This window comes from Hydra vulgaris, chromosome 12 (assembly GCF_038396675.1).
Source record: "Hydra vulgaris chromosome 12, alternate assembly HydraT2T_AEP".
NCBI classification, from domain to species: Eukaryota; Metazoa; Cnidaria; class Hydrozoa; order Anthoathecata; family Hydridae; genus Hydra; species Hydra vulgaris.
In genome coordinates this window covers 49,759,695-49,778,208 of record NC_088931.1, presented here as the reverse complement: position 1 = coordinate 49,778,208, position 18,514 = coordinate 49,759,695, and the positions used below count along the sequence as shown (strand labels likewise).

At 27.0% G+C, this 18,514-nt stretch overlaps 2 protein-coding genes across 4 annotated transcripts in view; one reads left to right on the top strand and one right to left on the bottom strand.

Moving 5' to 3' along the window:
- Nucleotides 1–11,722, top strand: part of LOC101238067 (uncharacterized) — a 174,156-nt gene extending 162,434 nt beyond the window's left edge. For all 3 annotated transcript variants that reach the window (XM_065813576.1, XM_065813577.1, XM_065813578.1), the window contains 3 exons: nt 2,559–2,830; nt 11,161–11,329; nt 11,477–11,722. In XM_065813576.1, coding sequence (XP_065669648.1) covers nt 2,559–2,830; nt 11,161–11,329; nt 11,477–11,646 — 611 coding nt within the window. In that variant the 3' untranslated portion in view covers nt 11,647–11,722. The remainder of the gene's footprint in view (nt 1–2,558; nt 2,831–11,160; nt 11,330–11,476) is intronic.
- Nucleotides 4,400–5,715, bottom strand: LOC136088799 (uncharacterized). The gene is made up of 2 exons (XM_065813579.1): nt 5,047–5,715; nt 4,400–4,845 (listed from the first exon to the last, which is right to left on the bottom strand). Exons 1-2 carry the CDS (start codon nt 5,698–5,700, stop codon nt 4,492–4,494), a joined length of 1,008 nt encoding a protein of 335 aa, XP_065669651.1. The 5' UTR covers nt 5,701–5,715; the 3' UTR covers nt 4,400–4,491.
- Nucleotides 11,723–18,514: the final 6,792 nt, after the last annotated feature.

Here is an 18,514-nt window from a genome sequence, read left to right as displayed (position 1 = left end):
AACACAAACTGGAACGAACATTCCATTGCGTGGTGGATAGTATTCTGTATATCAATAAAGGGCGTGATACTAGAAGTATATTAAAAGTATAATAGAATTTTCATGTAGTTATTAGGGTGGAACAATACAAAAAGTTTTTGACACAGATAGATATAAACAAAGATCAGTAGTTGTGGTCATTAAATACTCAATGTTAGTATATATATATATATAATAGTATAATGTCTAGTGTTGTTTAGTTAGAAGATATTACTTGATAATCCATGAAAAATATCTTTTCTTGTATGAAATCTCATACATAAAGTGGATCATTATGGGTCATGTAGATGAAATATAATTATGGCTTATAGATGTAGAGAAAATATCAAGATCTAGATAGTATTCAAAATTGTATTTGAATGTAAAAAATTGGATATAAAATCCAGTGGGAAAGAAAGATTTTAAGAAAACAATTGATCAATCAATGGTTCCTGTTGTTTAGTAAAAATATCATCTGATGGTTATACAATATGGTGATCATAGCAACAATGGTGATACTAAATTTAGTCAAGAAAAACATCAAATATAATCAAACAATCAATTGGTATTATGAGTTTATATAATGGTCATAATTTTAAACTATAAAGACTATTAGATCAAAAAAAGATAGTGATGTTGAAGCATGTTATGTTGTCATTCAGAAAATCTGCTTATATAATAAGAATTGAAACTGAATGAAGCAGATTATTAAGACAAAATGTATGTGTGTAAATATATATATGTACACACACATGAACAAATATAACATATATTTCAAGCAAATGTTATAAAAACTTAAATAAAAAACATACTATAATAAATACATACATATATATATATATATATATATATATATATATATATACATACATATACACACATATTTATTTATTAAATCTTTATTTAAAATTGTACAATTTTATCTGTCATTAAATAGTATCAAACATTGCTAAATATCCAGATAAAAGAACATATTATTTATGTATTGAAAAGGCAGTGGAGCTCCCAATATTTCGTGGGAGGAAGAGGTCGCTGACACCATCATGAAGAATACAGAAAAATTTTTGAATAAAAGGTTTTTGATAGGTGGTGGTCTTTGCAGTGTTTAGAGCAAATGGGAATATGTTTGAGTTTCTGCTGTTATTGTGAGTTAATTTAGTGGTTATAGGATGGCATGAGTCAGCATGGATCTTTTTAAAGATAATAATAAAGAACTTGCCTAGTAACTCTTTAATGGCAAAACTAATAATAAAGCCACTCAAATTGGTTACATTAACTCTAATAATGTTTAGGCTATTTTAAATTGTCTTAAATTTTGGTACAATGTTCATTTTTAATTGGAAATACTGAATCTCTTTTTTTGCAGCAGGAACTGCATGAAGTAGAAATAGGAGCACTATATATTAAGTGACTAATAGCATAAGATCTATAAACGTGTAGAAAGTTGGGCTAAGTGTGTCTGATTTGCATAAGGCTTAAGTTTGAATAGATATGAAATTGGTTTTACATTGTTGTGCTTTTTTGTCCATTGTTCATCCCAATCATGATTTTCATTGAGTATGATTCTAAGGTATTTGTTGCTGTTTACTATTTTAGGCTTAGTATTGTTGAATATGAGAGAAAGTAAAAGTAGGTAGAAGGTAGAAATAGGTAAAAGGTATGAGAAAAGGTACGGGAGAAGAATTTTGCAGAGATTAATTCTAATGATTTTATCTTTTGAGCTATTGAGTTTCCATTAAACACAGGTCATAGTGTAACGCCATCTACAATAGATTGCAATAAGTTGGAACTTTACTGTAGATTATATAAGTTAGGATGTTGTCAGCATATTTTTGGAGAATGGTTTCAGGTGAGAACATTAATGTTGGAATTAAGAGAATGAACAGAGTTGAACCAAGAATACTACCATGAAGTAAACTGGCATCAAAACATTTCCTGTCAGTGATAAGATTATTTGTTTTAATTCTTTGGCAACAGTTAGATAAGTAAGCTGCTATCCAGAAAGTGAACCAGCTAGGTAGAATATTCATTAACTTTAGCAGTACTTTGTCATGACTGACAAGATCTAATACTTTTGCAAAATCAAAGAATATTGCAAAAATTTTGTGGTTTTTTTCTTTAACATGACTCCAGTCCTCTATAGTTTAAATAATAGCATCCATTGTACAACATCCTGGAAGGAAACTGAACTGTTTGTTTGAGAACCAAATGAGCTTGGACAATGAAATGCATTCAAAAACTTTAAACATAATTCGTCCATTTGCCATTACATAATGCAGGTGTAATGGCAAATGGGCAGTAGTCATTAGGTCATCTGGTCAATACAATATTTATCAAAATCATTACAATAATTAAGATAATTATTACAATATTTAAGATAATCATTACAATATTTAAGATAACCATTACAATAATTATTTAATTATTACAATAACTATAATAACTAAAAATAAATAATAATTAAGATGAGTATTACAATAAGTAAGATAAATATAGTTGATACTTGATTAAATTCAATTTTTATCCATTTTTTTGTTTAGAGAGTTATTACAAAACCATTGATGTTATGTTAGATGATTTACAAAATGGAGACATTGATATAGTATATATAGATATTTATTACTTACTTGATTACCAAAAAATACTGGAAAGAAAGCTTCTTAAATTGGCTTTTATTGACTCACTAAAAACAGGATATGGTATTGTGTTGTCAGGATCAACTACAGCATTGCTAACAGAGTTCAAAAGTTTTATCAAAGAAAAAAGTATTACATTAATGAAGTTTACTCAAGCTTTTCAAACAAGATTACCAGTATGTTTTTCTTTTTTTCTTTATTTTCTTTACTTTCTTTATTTTCTTTTTTTCTTTATTGTTTATTTTGTACCCTTTTCTTTTTTTATTTATATTCTTTATTGTTTATTTTGTACACTTTTCTTTTTTTTTTTATTTTCTTTTTATTTTCTTTATTGCTTATTTTGTATGCTTTTCTTTATTACAATCATACATTGTATCATACACTTTATTTTCTGTTAATTGACAATCATTTGTTTTTCACTCATTAAAAAGTGATTTTTATTTAATCAAAAAAAAAATTTCAAAATAACGTTAATTCTTAAGCAAATAAAAAGTCTAGACATTTTTAACAATATTCAGTCACCCGTGTGTCTATATGCATATCAATTAGTAATAAGTGGTTTAAATGTAAACTTCATATCTCAAGTAATATTTATAAAAAAGTAAACTAATAAATATAAACAAGTCTCGATAATACCAGAAAAATAAATATGAACAAGTCTCGATAATACCAGAAAAATAAGTATGAACAAGTCTTGATCAGAAAAACTAAAATAATCGACTTTAGTTTAAAGGTCTTTTTTTTTTTTTTTAATTAGGAACATACACAATACAACACATACACATTACAACATATACACAATACAACACATACACACTACAACACATACACACTACAAAACATACACATTACAACATATACACAATACAACACATACACACTACAACACATAGACACTACAACACATACACATGCACTTAATGTAATAATAAAAGTATATTGCAAGTGTGTGTATGAATGTGCATAATTTCTCTCTGAAAGTAAGAAATTATCAGATACATACACACCTGCTAAAGTTATTTAAACTACTTATGTAAAAAAAAAGATTAGGAATAAGAGTAAAAATTTTTCAAAAAACACAAAAAAACACAAATCTGCACCCTACATCACCAAATTTTTTGAAACTTGGCACAAATGTTTAGAGATATATATTAGCAAAGACTGTAAAATTTTTTCATAAAATTCCTATTCGTTTATAACTTAATGCAACTTGAAGTTTTCTTGATTTTGACTGTAAAATGAGGGGGGAAAAGTGCCGAAAGTTATTCCATTTACTTTTACCCTTATAAGGTGCTTGTAGTAATGCTACAGTTCTGAAATTTTGTACCAAAAGAGTTTAAAACCTGTTTAATCCAAAAAATATAGGTTTTTATCTGTCAAAAGAAAACAATGTACTTTATTTTACCATCCATAAAATACACTCAATAATGCCGATACAAAAGGGCATTGACAATTATAGCTATAAAAAAAGTCTGACTGATAGAAAACAAATTTAATTTTGATTTTCTTAAAGATAAGATGAACATCTACTTTTCGAACCAATTTTATTTTGGCCTTACATTTACTTAAGGAATTATTGATGATTGATGTGGACACAAAACTTTGTGATATTTATTAAACCACACACTCAATCCCAACCTTTTACCAATCAATCAAATCAGAAATTAACAGTTTAGTTACTTTTTTTATTTATTTATTTTCATGTTATTTAAAATTGTAAAAAAATATAAAAAAGAAATACTCAATTTTAGTGATTTTATACATGCTTTACATTCACATTATTTACAAGTTGTACACATAAGCATAAGGTCTAAGTATGGATAAGACATAATAATCTCTATTTCCTTAGGAAAACAATTTTTTTAAAGTCGTCTTTGGCTAAATAGTAGCAAAGTCCTGTTTTTGTTATTGGTACCTCAACTTTGCAAATGATGTGGACATCTGGAATCCAGCATTGGCTATCTATTGGTGGCCATTTAAACAACCGTGCAGGACCATTCGGACACATAAATTTTACAAGCACGTCTTTTTCTTTCAGATTAATATCTTCAATGACTCCTATCCACCACTTTTGTTCATAGGAAACACAGGCAAAATCACCTGGTACTAGGTTTACAGTTGTTATCTGGACGTTTCCAAAGTCATGAATTAAAGCAAATTCTTCATCAACACTGCATAGCTTTGTGCCTACCTAGCAAATTAATAACATATGCATTTATTCATTTTTGTTAAAGATGTTTTATTAAATGCATTGAAAGGAAATTGCGAGCCCAAAATAAAATATAAATATTTTTGACAATGATCTGCTCAAATCAAAAATCTATTTGATCAACAAAAGTTATGCATGTTTTTTAAAAGATAGTAAAAGGTATATTAAACATATATTTTTTACCTTTTGATGGCCAAGTGGTACAAATTGATGGTAACTACGTGTTCCAGGTATTGTTGTTGCAGTATCCAATCGTTCTTTAAGAGTGTTTCTCACCAAAAATAAATCTTCTGATGAGATATATATGAAATGTACACCTTCAATGTTTTCATGGCAATATTTATACATTGCTTGTGGAGATAGAATATAATAACCCATATCTCTTTGCAAGCTTGCTAGTGTTGCTAAACGTTTGACTGTACCACCTATCCCATCACAAGGTTGTTTACCGTGGCTAGTTGCAAAAAAGTTCCATTTAGCAGATAATCCAAAATCTTCAAGATGGAAACAAAGATTTAAAATATTTTTGCAATTCTTATATTGACCTGCACACCCATCAGAAAAGTATTCAATATTTTTTATTTGAGGCAGATTTGTTTTTATATCATTGCTAACAACATCAATAATTTTATATACCATGTTCACATCATGGATCATATCATCCGAAATAATACAATAAGATTTGTGCTTGAGAATACCTTCTTTTTTGAAATAAATAATCACAGGATGAAGTGTACATTGTAAATTTGTCCAATAAAAGCTTTGCACTTCATCTTGAACTACAAATTTATAGTTTTCCGAAAAATCACCCAAAAATAATGCTGTTACTTCATTCATATTTTCTTTTCTTGATCTCAGGTATGATGCTTGACTTTTTGCTAAATAAGAATGTGGTGCGAGTTTTTCCATTTTTCTACATACTAATTTGATGTATTCAAACACTGGCTCTTTATTATGTGTCAAGTTTGACCTATCTGTTGTTGTCCACTGATCAAATTCTACCTCCTCATCATCTTCAAATTCTCCAATTAAATCATAAAGTTTTTCAACCAATACAATTTAGTTGCAGGGCATTTTTCACATTTCCGCATCATACAGTCTTTATTAGTTATATCACACACAATATAAGGTAATAATTCTTTGTATGTTAAACCAAGAGGATGTAAAAGCAGTTTTAAATTCTGATGAATAGCACAGACGCATACAGAATGTGTTCCTGAGGCACCAACAGTAATACACCATTTAGGTCGCAATGTGCAAAACCTTGAAAATCCTATTTTTATTTCTGGGTTCTTGGTTTTAAAGGCAACAAACAGTTCCTTTAAATTGCATAATAGCAAACGTTTTTGCATGTGAACATTTTTCTTTATGCTTACATAATCCTTCTTACCAGGCATTATACGGCTATGTTCATCATCTTCATAAAAAGTCTTGACCAGTTGAACTGTTACATCAGGAAGAACTTTTCCTAATTTTGGATTAGGCATAGTTAAAATACCTTTTTCTAATGCCAACTTATGTGCAGTTCGAGCTACATAGTTTGTTACATGTAATGTTTCAGAAACCTTTTTTATTGACCAGTCTGTTGGAGCAAGTGTCGTCAGTTGTATTTTTTTAGATATTGCTGTAGACTCTGCAATTTTGTTAGTTAGTGATACCATCATGTTATCAAACAAGTTTGCTTTTTCAATATACTCGTTAACAAAATTTGACTGCTCTTCAAAACTTTCTTCTGATATATTAAGGGAAGTGGCTACCTTTTTTTTAATGGAGGTTGTTAATGCTGTCAATTTTCGTTTACCTTCTCTGATTTTACCTGACTTATGCAATCCTTTGACCTTAATAGGAGATACTCCAGCAAATGTAAAGTGTGTATCCACACCTTCTTTTTTATTTTGAATGGACGTTTCACTAACAATATCAAAATCTTCATCATTTTTATTTTCACTCGTACTTTTTGATAAACGTTTCATAACTTTACTTCGACAGGTTGGACACAATTTCTTTCCAGGTGTAAGATTTAAACCTATAGTTTCTGCTTCTAACACAGTATGCATTGTAATCACACGCAGTGATGCTGAAAAAAAAAGAGTAATTACATTACTTAAATAACGTTATTTATACTATGTAATTATATTACTATAAAATTAGTTATATTTTTAATTATGATAATTATTAAAAAAACTTATAAACAATTTATTAAGAATGATATTATTAATGAAATATAAATATATAAATTTTTACCTCTACACACCTTTTGGTGAGTCAGAAATGGATTACAACAACTTTTCTGATTACCCTCATATCTTACAACTAACATATCATAATGATGTTGCATATGCTAGTGATTTGTTCTTTTTTCATATTTGTTCGTTTTACAAGTAGTTTTTTAACATTGCTGTCAATATCTTCAATCAGATTTCTTACTTGGGTATATGACTGTTTATAACAAGCTCCATAATTATTTACAAAGCAGCAATTTATTTTGTTATCCATATAAAACTATAATGAGTAATCTCAGTCTAAACACTTAAAAACAAGAAATCTTAAATACTATGTCCTACCAAGTAAATCACACTTAAACACAAACAATATGTCCACTATAAAAATTTAAGTTGTATTTATAAGGAACATATTGCTTGAAGAAATAGCTATTTGTTCTAACAGACATATTTTAAATGCCTAAGTACCTACTAATTATTGCCAATTCTCTACCAACTATTTACAAAAATTTTGTGTGAAATTAAAATATAACCAAATATAATTTTATTTAGCTATATAACTTAACATGGTTATATTTATTAGAAATTTGTATGTCATTTTATTACTTTTTTTTTATTGATGAGATAATTACTATTTGATTACAATAAAACAATTAAGAATAAAAGGTTATATAATATTGTTTAACTTAATGACATAACTATTATGTAACAAAAATGAAATAACTATTTTGTAATGAAAATAACAACTAACAAATTTATAAATTTACAAAATGTTGAACTATGTTTTGTAATAACTTTGTAAATAATTTAATCATGTATACTGTTTTTTTTAATCAACTAACTCTAATAATTATAGTCAGTTGATTTAATAAAACATAATTATATAATTAATTTATAGATTATGATTAATTAGACCAATTTAATTTAAAAATAAAAATAATTGTATTTAGTTCAATATCAAAATACATTTGCGAACTTTTTTTTTTTACAAAATTTTTTTAGAAAAATTGAAAAACCAAAACATTAATAACTTCTCGACAAAACATAAGGCCAATAAAAATTTGGTTCGCAAAGTAGATATATGTCAAATATTTAAGAAAATCAAAACCAAAAGTTTTTTCCATCAGTCAGATTTTTTCTAGAGCTATACTTGTAAATGTCCTTTTTTATTGTTGTTAGTAAGTGCGTTTTGTGGATCTAACAATAAACTATATTCTATTGTTTGACAGATATGAGACTATGATTTTCAAATTCAGCTGATTTTAAACTCCTTTGGTACCAAATTTTAGATTCGCAACATTACCATAAGCTTGTTAAAAGGATAATAGTAAACTAACCTATTTCCAACACTTTTCCCCCCTCATTTTTCAGTTAAAAACCAACTAACTACAAGTTGCTGTAACTCTTAAAGGGATGAGAATTTTTTGAAAAAAATTTACATTCTTTCCTAACTTATATTTTTAAACCTTTTTGCCAAATTTCAGCGAATTCTGTGATGTAGGGTGCAACCCCTTGCTTTTTGAAAAATTTTTACCCATAAATGAGTTTGAAACCAATATAGGAGTAGCCTACATTACTAGACTTTTTGAAAAATGGGATTTTTCTGGAAAAATGATTATTTTGACCTATTTTGTTAGAACTGGTCCAAAATAAACAAAAAAAAGTTTTACAAACCCGCCCACAGTGGAAAATAAAGGTCTGTTTTGGATCAAAAATCAATAACTTTTTTGTTACTTTTTTTGCACAAATGTAAAGAAGTATATGAGGCTTTTAAGGAAATATTTTTTATAAAAAAAAATGTAAAGAAGTATATGAGGCTTCTAAGGAAATATTTTTTATAAAAAAAAATGTAAAGAAGTATATGAGGCTTCTAAGGAAATATTTTTTATAAAAAAAAATTTTAATATAAAGCTCGTAAATAAAAATAAAAAATAAAAAATTTTCATTTTTTTTTTACAAAAATCAATAACTTTTTTGCTACTAATGTTAAAGTGTTTAAATTTTGCACAAATGTTAAGAAATATATGAGGCTTCAAAAAATTTAATATAAAACTTGTAAATAAAAATCAAAAACCTCACAATTTTCATTTTTTTTTTACTTTAACTAAACATGTTCTTTTTAATATTATCTAAAAACTTTAAAATATTAGAAACGACAAAAAATGCTTATTTGTTTGGAAAATATATAAATATTAAATTTATTTAATAAAAAAACATAAATACGAGCTTTTGGCTAATCTCTAGATAAAAAAAACAAACGTACTTGCGTTGTAATTAATTAATTTGCATCTATTTAAACATTTACATGACATATATTTTCAAGAGTTTATAAAATGCTTATTATAGCAATATTCAGAATAGTTTATTAATAACAACTTTTATACAGTGAGTTTTATGGAATAAATTATAAGTCGACTTTCAAAAGCTGCAAAGTATCTTCATCGAGTTCTTGGGCATTTTTGCTGTACGGTTTTCTAATGCTGGTGATTTAGGGATCGGAAGTGTACAGAAGAGTATGAAATACGTCCTCGTTTGTAGCTAATCTAGAATATTTCCTGGCATAATGAAGGTGAAATTTTTTATAATCTTTATTACGGGATTCTTGCGCATCTTCTGAAAGTTGGCCGATAGGCAGTACTGCAAAATGTTTTATGATATTTTCTCCATGAAGTAAAATTTTGTGTACTGAAGACGGCATAAAGTACCAGCTATAATTACTCACATAAATGTGGGCAGTTTCTGTAACACATGTCCCAAAACTTTCATCATTTATCATAACACCTGAGGAGAGAGCTTGTAGAATTATGTATATTTATAAAATTTTCACCACAAAATGCAAAAATAATTGAATGTATGTCCATCAAAATTAATTCTCAATAAAAATTGGACAAAAAAAACTTTTGTTATAAACAGATAGTCTGAAACAACGATAAAAAGCGGTTTTCTGCTTTCTAACTTTTATTACTTTTTTATCTATAACTTTATAAACCGCACGTATCCACACCTGATTTTTAATCATTTTTATAGACACCTAAGCTACTAATTAATTATAAAAACAAAGCGTCGGGAAGCGTCGGTGACTGCCAAAATTATCGGTGAACTTTAAGAAATTTTTTTTTTCTTTCTTACTTTATAGTTCAATTAATTATTTGTAAACAAACCATATAATTAAAAAAATGAATTTGTTCTAAAATCTCCATAACATGATGCTTTCAAAAATATATAATACTTTATACTTATTCATAAAAAGTTTTATAGAAAATAACTTTTAAAGTTATGAAGCAAATAAGTTTAAATTGAAAATTTTCAAAAACATGAAACGGTAGGGCTTCAAAAATGATCTTTTTACATAAAATTAGGTAAAATTTCTACATTATAGTAAAAATTGACTATTAAACTATTTAAAAAAAAAAAAAAATTTCAGTAGTGAAATTGAAATTTGAATAAAAAAACATTTATGGTACGATTTTGTAGTATTATTTTTTACTGTGCCGCCCCAAGATCCCATTTGCAAAAATTATACATATTTGAATTTAGTTCCCAACAAAATAGTGAATCAAAATAGTGTTAAGATTTAAATGACAAAACTTTATTTTTAATTGAAGTTTATTTTTAACTCATCTATTATAAAAATCGATTTATTTAATGTCGTAATAAATAAGTAATAATTAAATAATTAATAATTATCATTTATGATTTTTATACAGTGATTTTACCACTTTTTACAACGTAAAGTTGTTTACTTTTTTGTAAATTCTTAGATTGAGTGTGTGCCTGTGTACAGAAGCGATGTTAGGGGAGATGGTGCGGGAGGGTGTGTCTGCCCAGTTTATAGTCGGTGTTTTGAGGAACATAATCGGCTAGTTGGGTATTTGAGACATGTCAACCGGGCGAATTTTAGTTTTGAGGATGTTCCTTTTTTTTTTTTATTAAGTTTTTAAGGAGTCAGTCGAGGATTCATCCTCCCCTTCCCCCTCTCCTCACTTTATTTGTAGAATCGCCTTTGCGTCTGTATGTGTTGTGGTGTGTTTATATATGTGTATCATTTTTAAACAATTATTGTTTTGTGTAAAAGGCGCTTGAAACTGAGAACACACAGGAGACGATTGCATATTTGTACACCAAATCTTCACAATACAAAACTTCGCTAATATGTCTTGGTATACTTTTATGTCTAATGACCATTTTTGGTTTGTGCATGGATTTCATAAAACAAAGTAAAAAGAATAAAGTCCATAACAAATGTAAGTCCATAACAATTGTAAAATTTAAGTATGTTACAACGTTTTTCGTTATTATGGAAAATTTCACAGGTGTTACAACCTTGGAGTTATTTAATAACACTTTTTAATTTGCAATTTAATAAAATAATTTGAATTGTTCTTTTTTAGTAAACATCACAGATGATATCGAAGAACTGGTTTCTAATTTTCATACAAAATTCAATGCTGTTGCTGAACAAATAACACAAGATCATCGGGAAGATTATGTGAGACTGTTTAACCTTAAAAAAAGATATTATAATAAAAGTGACGAGTTCTCGGAGATTATGGCACTATAAATGAGATTTTAACAAAGATTTATTTGACGGGTTTTAAATTGATGGATTTTAGAATGACTGATAAATGGTGTAAAAATATGTAAAAAATTAAATTTAAAATGCGGTTTAAAAGAAAATACATTCATACACAAAAAAATATATCTAATATAAATAATTTAAATTAATAATGGTTTTAAAACAGAGGCATTGCCGTGAATTTATTAAAGAAGTTTGAAAAAATAAGTTAAATTCAAAAGTGTTAAATTCAATAGTTGGGTCCTTTTTTTTCATTTGTCATTGATCTTTATATATATATACAACATAATGTTAATATATTTTATTTACCAACCATTAAATACATGCATTGATAAGTGTTAATTCTACAACAAATATATAATTAATTGTATAAATAATACAATTAATTATATAATTGTAAAAATAGTTATCATTAATTGAATATTTTTACAATAATTATGCGATTGTTCTCATATTTGATAATGTTATTGTTTTAAAACTTATACAATAGTAACTTGGGGTATATTTATGCGCTGCGTAGTTTGTATATATATATATATATATATTTAACAATGTTTTCATTTGTATATTTCAACAAATTACATAATTGTATGTTTCTTCAATAATTATGCAATTAAATGTATATTTCTACAATGGTGTGTTATTTTTTGTATAACTTATATGGTTTCAATTATTGAAATATTCACATAAAAGTTATGTGATCATTTGCATATTTTAATAACAGGTTTGTAATAGGACAAGTCGCAACGATAAAGACAGCGATCGCTTGCTAAAAAAACAAGGATCGCTTGCTAAAAAAACTTGCGACTAGCTAGCGACAAGTCGTTACGGTATAGACAGGGATTTGGCCACGAGGATCGCTTGCCAAAAAAACTTGCGACTAGCTAGCGACAAGTCGTTACGATAAAGACAGCGATTTGGCCACGAGGTTCGCTAGCGGTCCGCAAGCTAAATAAGGTAGAGAATAGCTAGTGAAACTCGTAACAATAACTACACTTTTAGGCTAGATAATATCGGGTAGGCTTGAAGATATTACTGAAAAATCGCATGCTATATTTTTCAGGGTAATGAATTATAACCATTGAAATAAGGTTGCATTTATAAAAAATTAAATACAAAATGGTAAAACTGGTTTCAATAAAAAATTACAGGGTTGTTATCTGTCAAATATGTCTGAGGCATATTTTCTGCCGACATAAAATATGTCCCACATATTTTCTGTCGACATATTTTGACATAATTTTATGTCTGAATTATTTTCTGCTGACATAAAATATGTCAGACATTTTTTCTGTCGACATATTTTGACATAATTTTATGTCTGAATTACTTTCTGCTGACATAAAATATGTCAGACATATTATCTATCGACATATTTTGACATGATTTTATGTCTGAATTATTTTCTGCTGACATAAAATGTCAGACATATTTTCTGTCGACATATTTTGACATAATTTTATGTCTGAATTATTTTCTGCTGACATAAAATATGTCAGACATTTTTTCTGTCGACATATTTTGACATAATTTTATGTCTGAATTACTTTCTGCTGACATAAAATATGTCAGACATATTATCTATCGACATATTTTGACATGATTTTATATCTGAATTATTTTCTGCTGACATAAAATGTCAGACATATTTTCTGTCGACATATTTTGACATAATTTTATGTCTGAATTATTTTCTGCTGACATAAAATATGTCAGACATTTTCTGTCGATATATTTTGACATTCTTGAAGAAAAAATCAATCTAACAAATTTATTGCGCATTTCAACTTAATTTTCAGAGTTAAGTAAAAATAGTTTAACAAATTTGTTGCTTTTTTGCAATCAATTATGCTTCATAAAACTTTTACTTTAAACCCTATACGCAAATATCAGTTGTTTTATAAAGATCTTTTTCTGCCCTTTTTAGCGATTTATCATTTGATAGTAATGACTAATATTGGCATTTATTGACTTATTTATTGATTATGACTTATTTATTGATTATAACTAATGTTGACATTGATAGTATTGACTAATATTGACATTTGATAGTATTGACTAGTATCGAGGCATCATTTGATAGTATTTGATAGTATTGATTAGTATTGACGCTTTCCCTTATTAGAATATAAAAACCATCTCAAGCTGAGTTTTTATTACTGAAAGTGGTTTTTATTAGTATGACTAAACTTTAAATTATTTCTTTGATTAAAATAATAATAAAAAGAAACTTTTTCAGTTTTTTTTAATTATTAGTTGATCCTGAAAAAGATTTCATTATGAAAAATTGAATTCAAAAGATTCTATGAAAAAAACGGTTCACAGAATTTCAAAAAATTCGTGCCAAATTAAGTTCATTTAAGCTGAAGAATTGGAAATATTTCACAAAAGTTATATTCAGCTCATTAAATTCATATTAAGAAGACTAACCGGTAATAATTTATAACTACATACGAATAATATACTTTTAGTTATAATAGTTATGATTAATTTAACAATAAAATAATTGACAATTGCATTATAACAGTATAATTAACTGCCATAAACTTGCATAAAATGTTTTGAGTGAAATATATATTGGAATGGAGAATAATTTATTGAATGAATCAACTATTAGTTAAAAATAACTAAAAATGTTTTTTTAAAAATATTTTTTTAATCAAGAGAATAATTTTAAGTTTAGTCATATTAATAAAAACCATTTTCAGTAATAAAAACTCAGCTTGAGATGGTTTTTACATTCTAATAAGGGAAATCGCCAATACTAATCCAAACTAATCAATACTATCAAATGATGCATCAATACTAGTCGATACTCTCAAATGATACATCGCTAAAAATACTTTGCCAATACTATCAAATGATACATCACTAAAAAGGGCAGAAAAAGATCTTTATGAAACAAAAGATATTTGCTTATAGGATTTAAAATAAAAGTTTTATGAAGCATAACACAGGTCAACAAAAACAAAATTTTTTTCTGGTGCCAAGAAAACAATTTGTTTTTTATGTAGGATTTCTTATTTTGATTTCAAATATGCAACTCATTTTTTACCACCACGTCAAGTTGTAAAGATATTTGGGTTCAAATCTTTAGAATTTGGGGTAAAGTCTCTAATATTGTCGAAAAAAAAGTTGTTCAAAAGTATGTCAACCTGAGTCTCAAAAGAAGCGTATTTTCAAAGAGATTTTAAAGATGTTATTCGTTTGTAATAAAAATAAGTATTTTTTGTATTACTGCTGAAAAACATTTTGTTGACATTTTTTTAAGAGTCTTTAGCATTTTTTTTTGTTGACCTTCAATTATAATTGATTGCAAAAAAGCAACAAATTTGTTAAACTATTTTTATTTAACTCTGTAAATTAAGTTAAATGCCCAATAAATTTGTTAGATTGATTTTTTCTTCAAGAATATCAAACAGCAAATAATTCAGATATAAAAATATGTCAAAATATATCGATAGAATATATGTCTGACATATTTTATGTCAGCAGAAAATAATTCAGACATAAAATTATGTCAAAATATGTCGATAGAAAATATGTCTGTCATATTTTATGTCAGCAGAAAATAATTCAGACATAAAATTATGTCAAAATATGTCAATCGAAAATATGTGGGACATATTTTATGTCGGCAGAAAATATGTCTGAAAATATGTCGACAGATCTGCCAGACATATGTCGTAACAACTCTGAAAAATTATTAATGTTAAAGTCATTATAAAACGTCGAAAGAAAATGTATGAATTATTTTAAAAAAATAAAAAGTCATTAACAACTAAATGATTTTGCTTAAATTAAATTAATAATATTAAATGTTATTTAAAAATATATTAGAAAAATAAAATAACTAAAAAAAAAAGGTGAATAAATAATAAAACAAATTAAAAAAATAATTTAACTGGAATCACTACACGAGTCAGTGATTAATTTTCGAATTTTTCTAACAGGACTGTTTAAATCACTTGTCACAGAAGAATTTCTCTTTCTTGTTGCAAAATATCGATCTTTAGATTTTTTCAAGTGCTTCGCAATTAAGGTAGTCATACTGGATTCAGTGGCAGTTGGAAATAAACAGTAAGCTGCATCAAAAATCAAACTTTCGACTGGTCCTATAAACCTACGCTTTTTATCTGCACCAGTTCGATTGATGCTGCAACACAGCTTGTCTGTCATGCAAGTTTTTAAAGCATTTTTTAAAAAGTCTTTTACATTTTTCCCACCAATTTGCTTCATTTTTATGCAAATGATATCTTTATCATTAGAGTCAATTTTTTTTTTCTTTCTAGTGAGTCAAACTCTTCGACTGAATGCAATAGTGGTTGAATTCGTGAAACAGATTGCAACTCTGATGGAAACACTGTCTGTGTAACTGACGAGTCATCTACTTGATCCATTGAGGCAGAGACAGACAGAAAGTTCTAAAACAAGATTAACAATGATTATAAATACTCTTAAATGATATAAAAACTCTATCACAATATTTTATTTATTTTATACTGATTTTTTCATTTGAAAATGGTAACTAAAAAACAACAAATAAACCATTCAAATGAAACCATAAAAAAAATTCTTATTTTCACAAATGAAAGCCACCAAAGCACCTCGATTCTAATTCTATATATGTGATAATAATCATGTAAATCAAGTTCTGTTTAAAACGTTTGAATGTGTTGATCCATGTTTGATTGAAGACAATGTTTATGTTACATGACTTTGTGCATCTACTTAAATCTGTTCGTAATAACTGGAAAAAAGTCAAAAGTTATGTAATGATAGTAAAGACGGTTCTTCAAAAAGGTTTTTTCTTTTCTCTTTCTGTTTTGTGTATTTATAGGAGATCTCTTGTTGTTTTTTTGATGTACTAAAATCAATTTCTACTTCTGATTTTGCAGTATGATTTTCAATCATAGTTTTATATGTACAATAAACATATAGAAAAATCTATATTAATAAGAAAGCACACAAGTAATAAAAATTAAGAAAAGAAAAAAAGTAAGAAAGCACACAAGTAATAAAAATTAATACAGATCTTAAAAATTAAAATACCTAAATTAAATACTCAACACTTTTTCTGCAATACTTAGTGTATTGATTACAATATAAATAATTTATTAAGTTGGTTTAAAAACACTCACATTCAAAGGTGGAATGCTCTGTCTTTTGCTTTGACCCACACGATCAAGTCTAAGGAGTCCATTTTTAGGAGTATAATTTTTTTTTACTACAAATTTTTGAATTTTTTGAATAAGCAATTTCATATCAATTCCAACTGAAACGTATAAAATAAATAAAAAAATACAATTTTGTAAGATTAATTTACTTTTAAAAAATGTTACTACTGAAACACTTTTTATTTTTTAATTCCAACAGGGTATAAAATACTTATCTGTAATATGTATGCCGCATTTACACCATCTTTATTTGAAGGTCATCTTCTGTTAATGTTTGACCACAAGATCTCCAATCATCCATGGACCAATTTTTTAGTTTCTCAGACATTATTATGTCACAGTTTTTTAATTTCAGAACTTCACTGTCACAATACAAATAAACAATATAATTCATCTGAAATAAAACATTTGTAAAATGTAACATTAAAATTATACATTTATTATTTAGAAAATATGCATTTAAAATAGTATAAAGACTTCAAATGAATTGATATAGATCTATATATATATATATATTTTTAAATCAACACAAAAATTTTAAAAAAACTAATCAAGCCCTGTAAATAAATTAAAATTGTAACCCATAGCAACTTTAAAACTTTAGTTGAATTTACAGACCGATGGGATAATTAGAAAGTAGTTTTCCCAACAAAAAATCATGATACATTTTCGAACGGGTCTAACATTATAAGCATGTGTGCGACTTTTCTGATAATATCCAATTCTAAGGTTTTTTGATGAGTACGGAAATGTATAAAGTGGCTTAACATAAGATAAAAGAATTACAGATGTATGTAAACAGTCAAGACTTGTACTAGTGCATAAAATAATGGAACTATTGGCAATAATTAAAGCACAATCCGGCAGATCAGTAGAAATCTTTACAGTGTTCGAATGATTAGTAGTTACTGATCAAAAATCATTTAAGCAAACAATTGCGTGTTTAAAAATGTTTCTACCTGTTTTAATTCATCTTTTTAATAAACCCAACATATTTTCGAATTGAAATGCGGAAAATGAATCCAAAGATCCATATTTTGCTACAAACGAAGCTAGATGAATTAACACATGCACATTATAGACCATAGATCTTTTGCTAAATAGTATAGGCATATATTCAAAAAAATTTTTAACACATTCAGATGCAATAACATGATAAGCAAAATATTAAACAGAAGCCAAAACATACATGCTGAAGTGCAACATAAAAAAATGGTCATAACACTGATCTGACAATTTATCTTGTAAGAGAAATGATCCAAGATATAAAACAAACTGTCAAAATTCAGAGGCTTTCCAGTTTTTAAGATTAACTAAAGAACAGTTAGCTTCTGTGGAATTCTGAAATACTTCCTTATATCATACTTCCTTATATCAAATGTTCTGAAAGTTTACAAGATAAATGCAGAAAAGCTAGTTTAGCGAAATAATATGTGCATAACTTTTTCACCACACCTTGGAGTACCAGATGCATATATTCTGGAGGACATGACGATTGCAGTCCACTTAATTGGGGAATATTCAAAAGAGGTGAAGTGCCATGCTGATTATCTTCTGATATATTCTTGTAACTTTCATCAGAGTGTGGTGTACAACTCTGATCTTTAAAAATAATACGATTTTAACAATACTCACCTTTGATATTACAGTACCCACATCCGTAGTATAGATTGTGA

Coding starts and splice junctions, on each gene's coding strand:
- LOC136088799 (XM_065813579.1), bottom strand. CDS start 5,700: ATGAATGAAGTAACAGCATTATTTTTGGGTGATTTTTCGGAAAACTAT. Junction 4,846..5,046: donor TACCACTTGGCCATCAAAAG/GTAAAAAATATA, acceptor TTAATTTGCTAG/GTAGGCACAAAGCTATGCAG.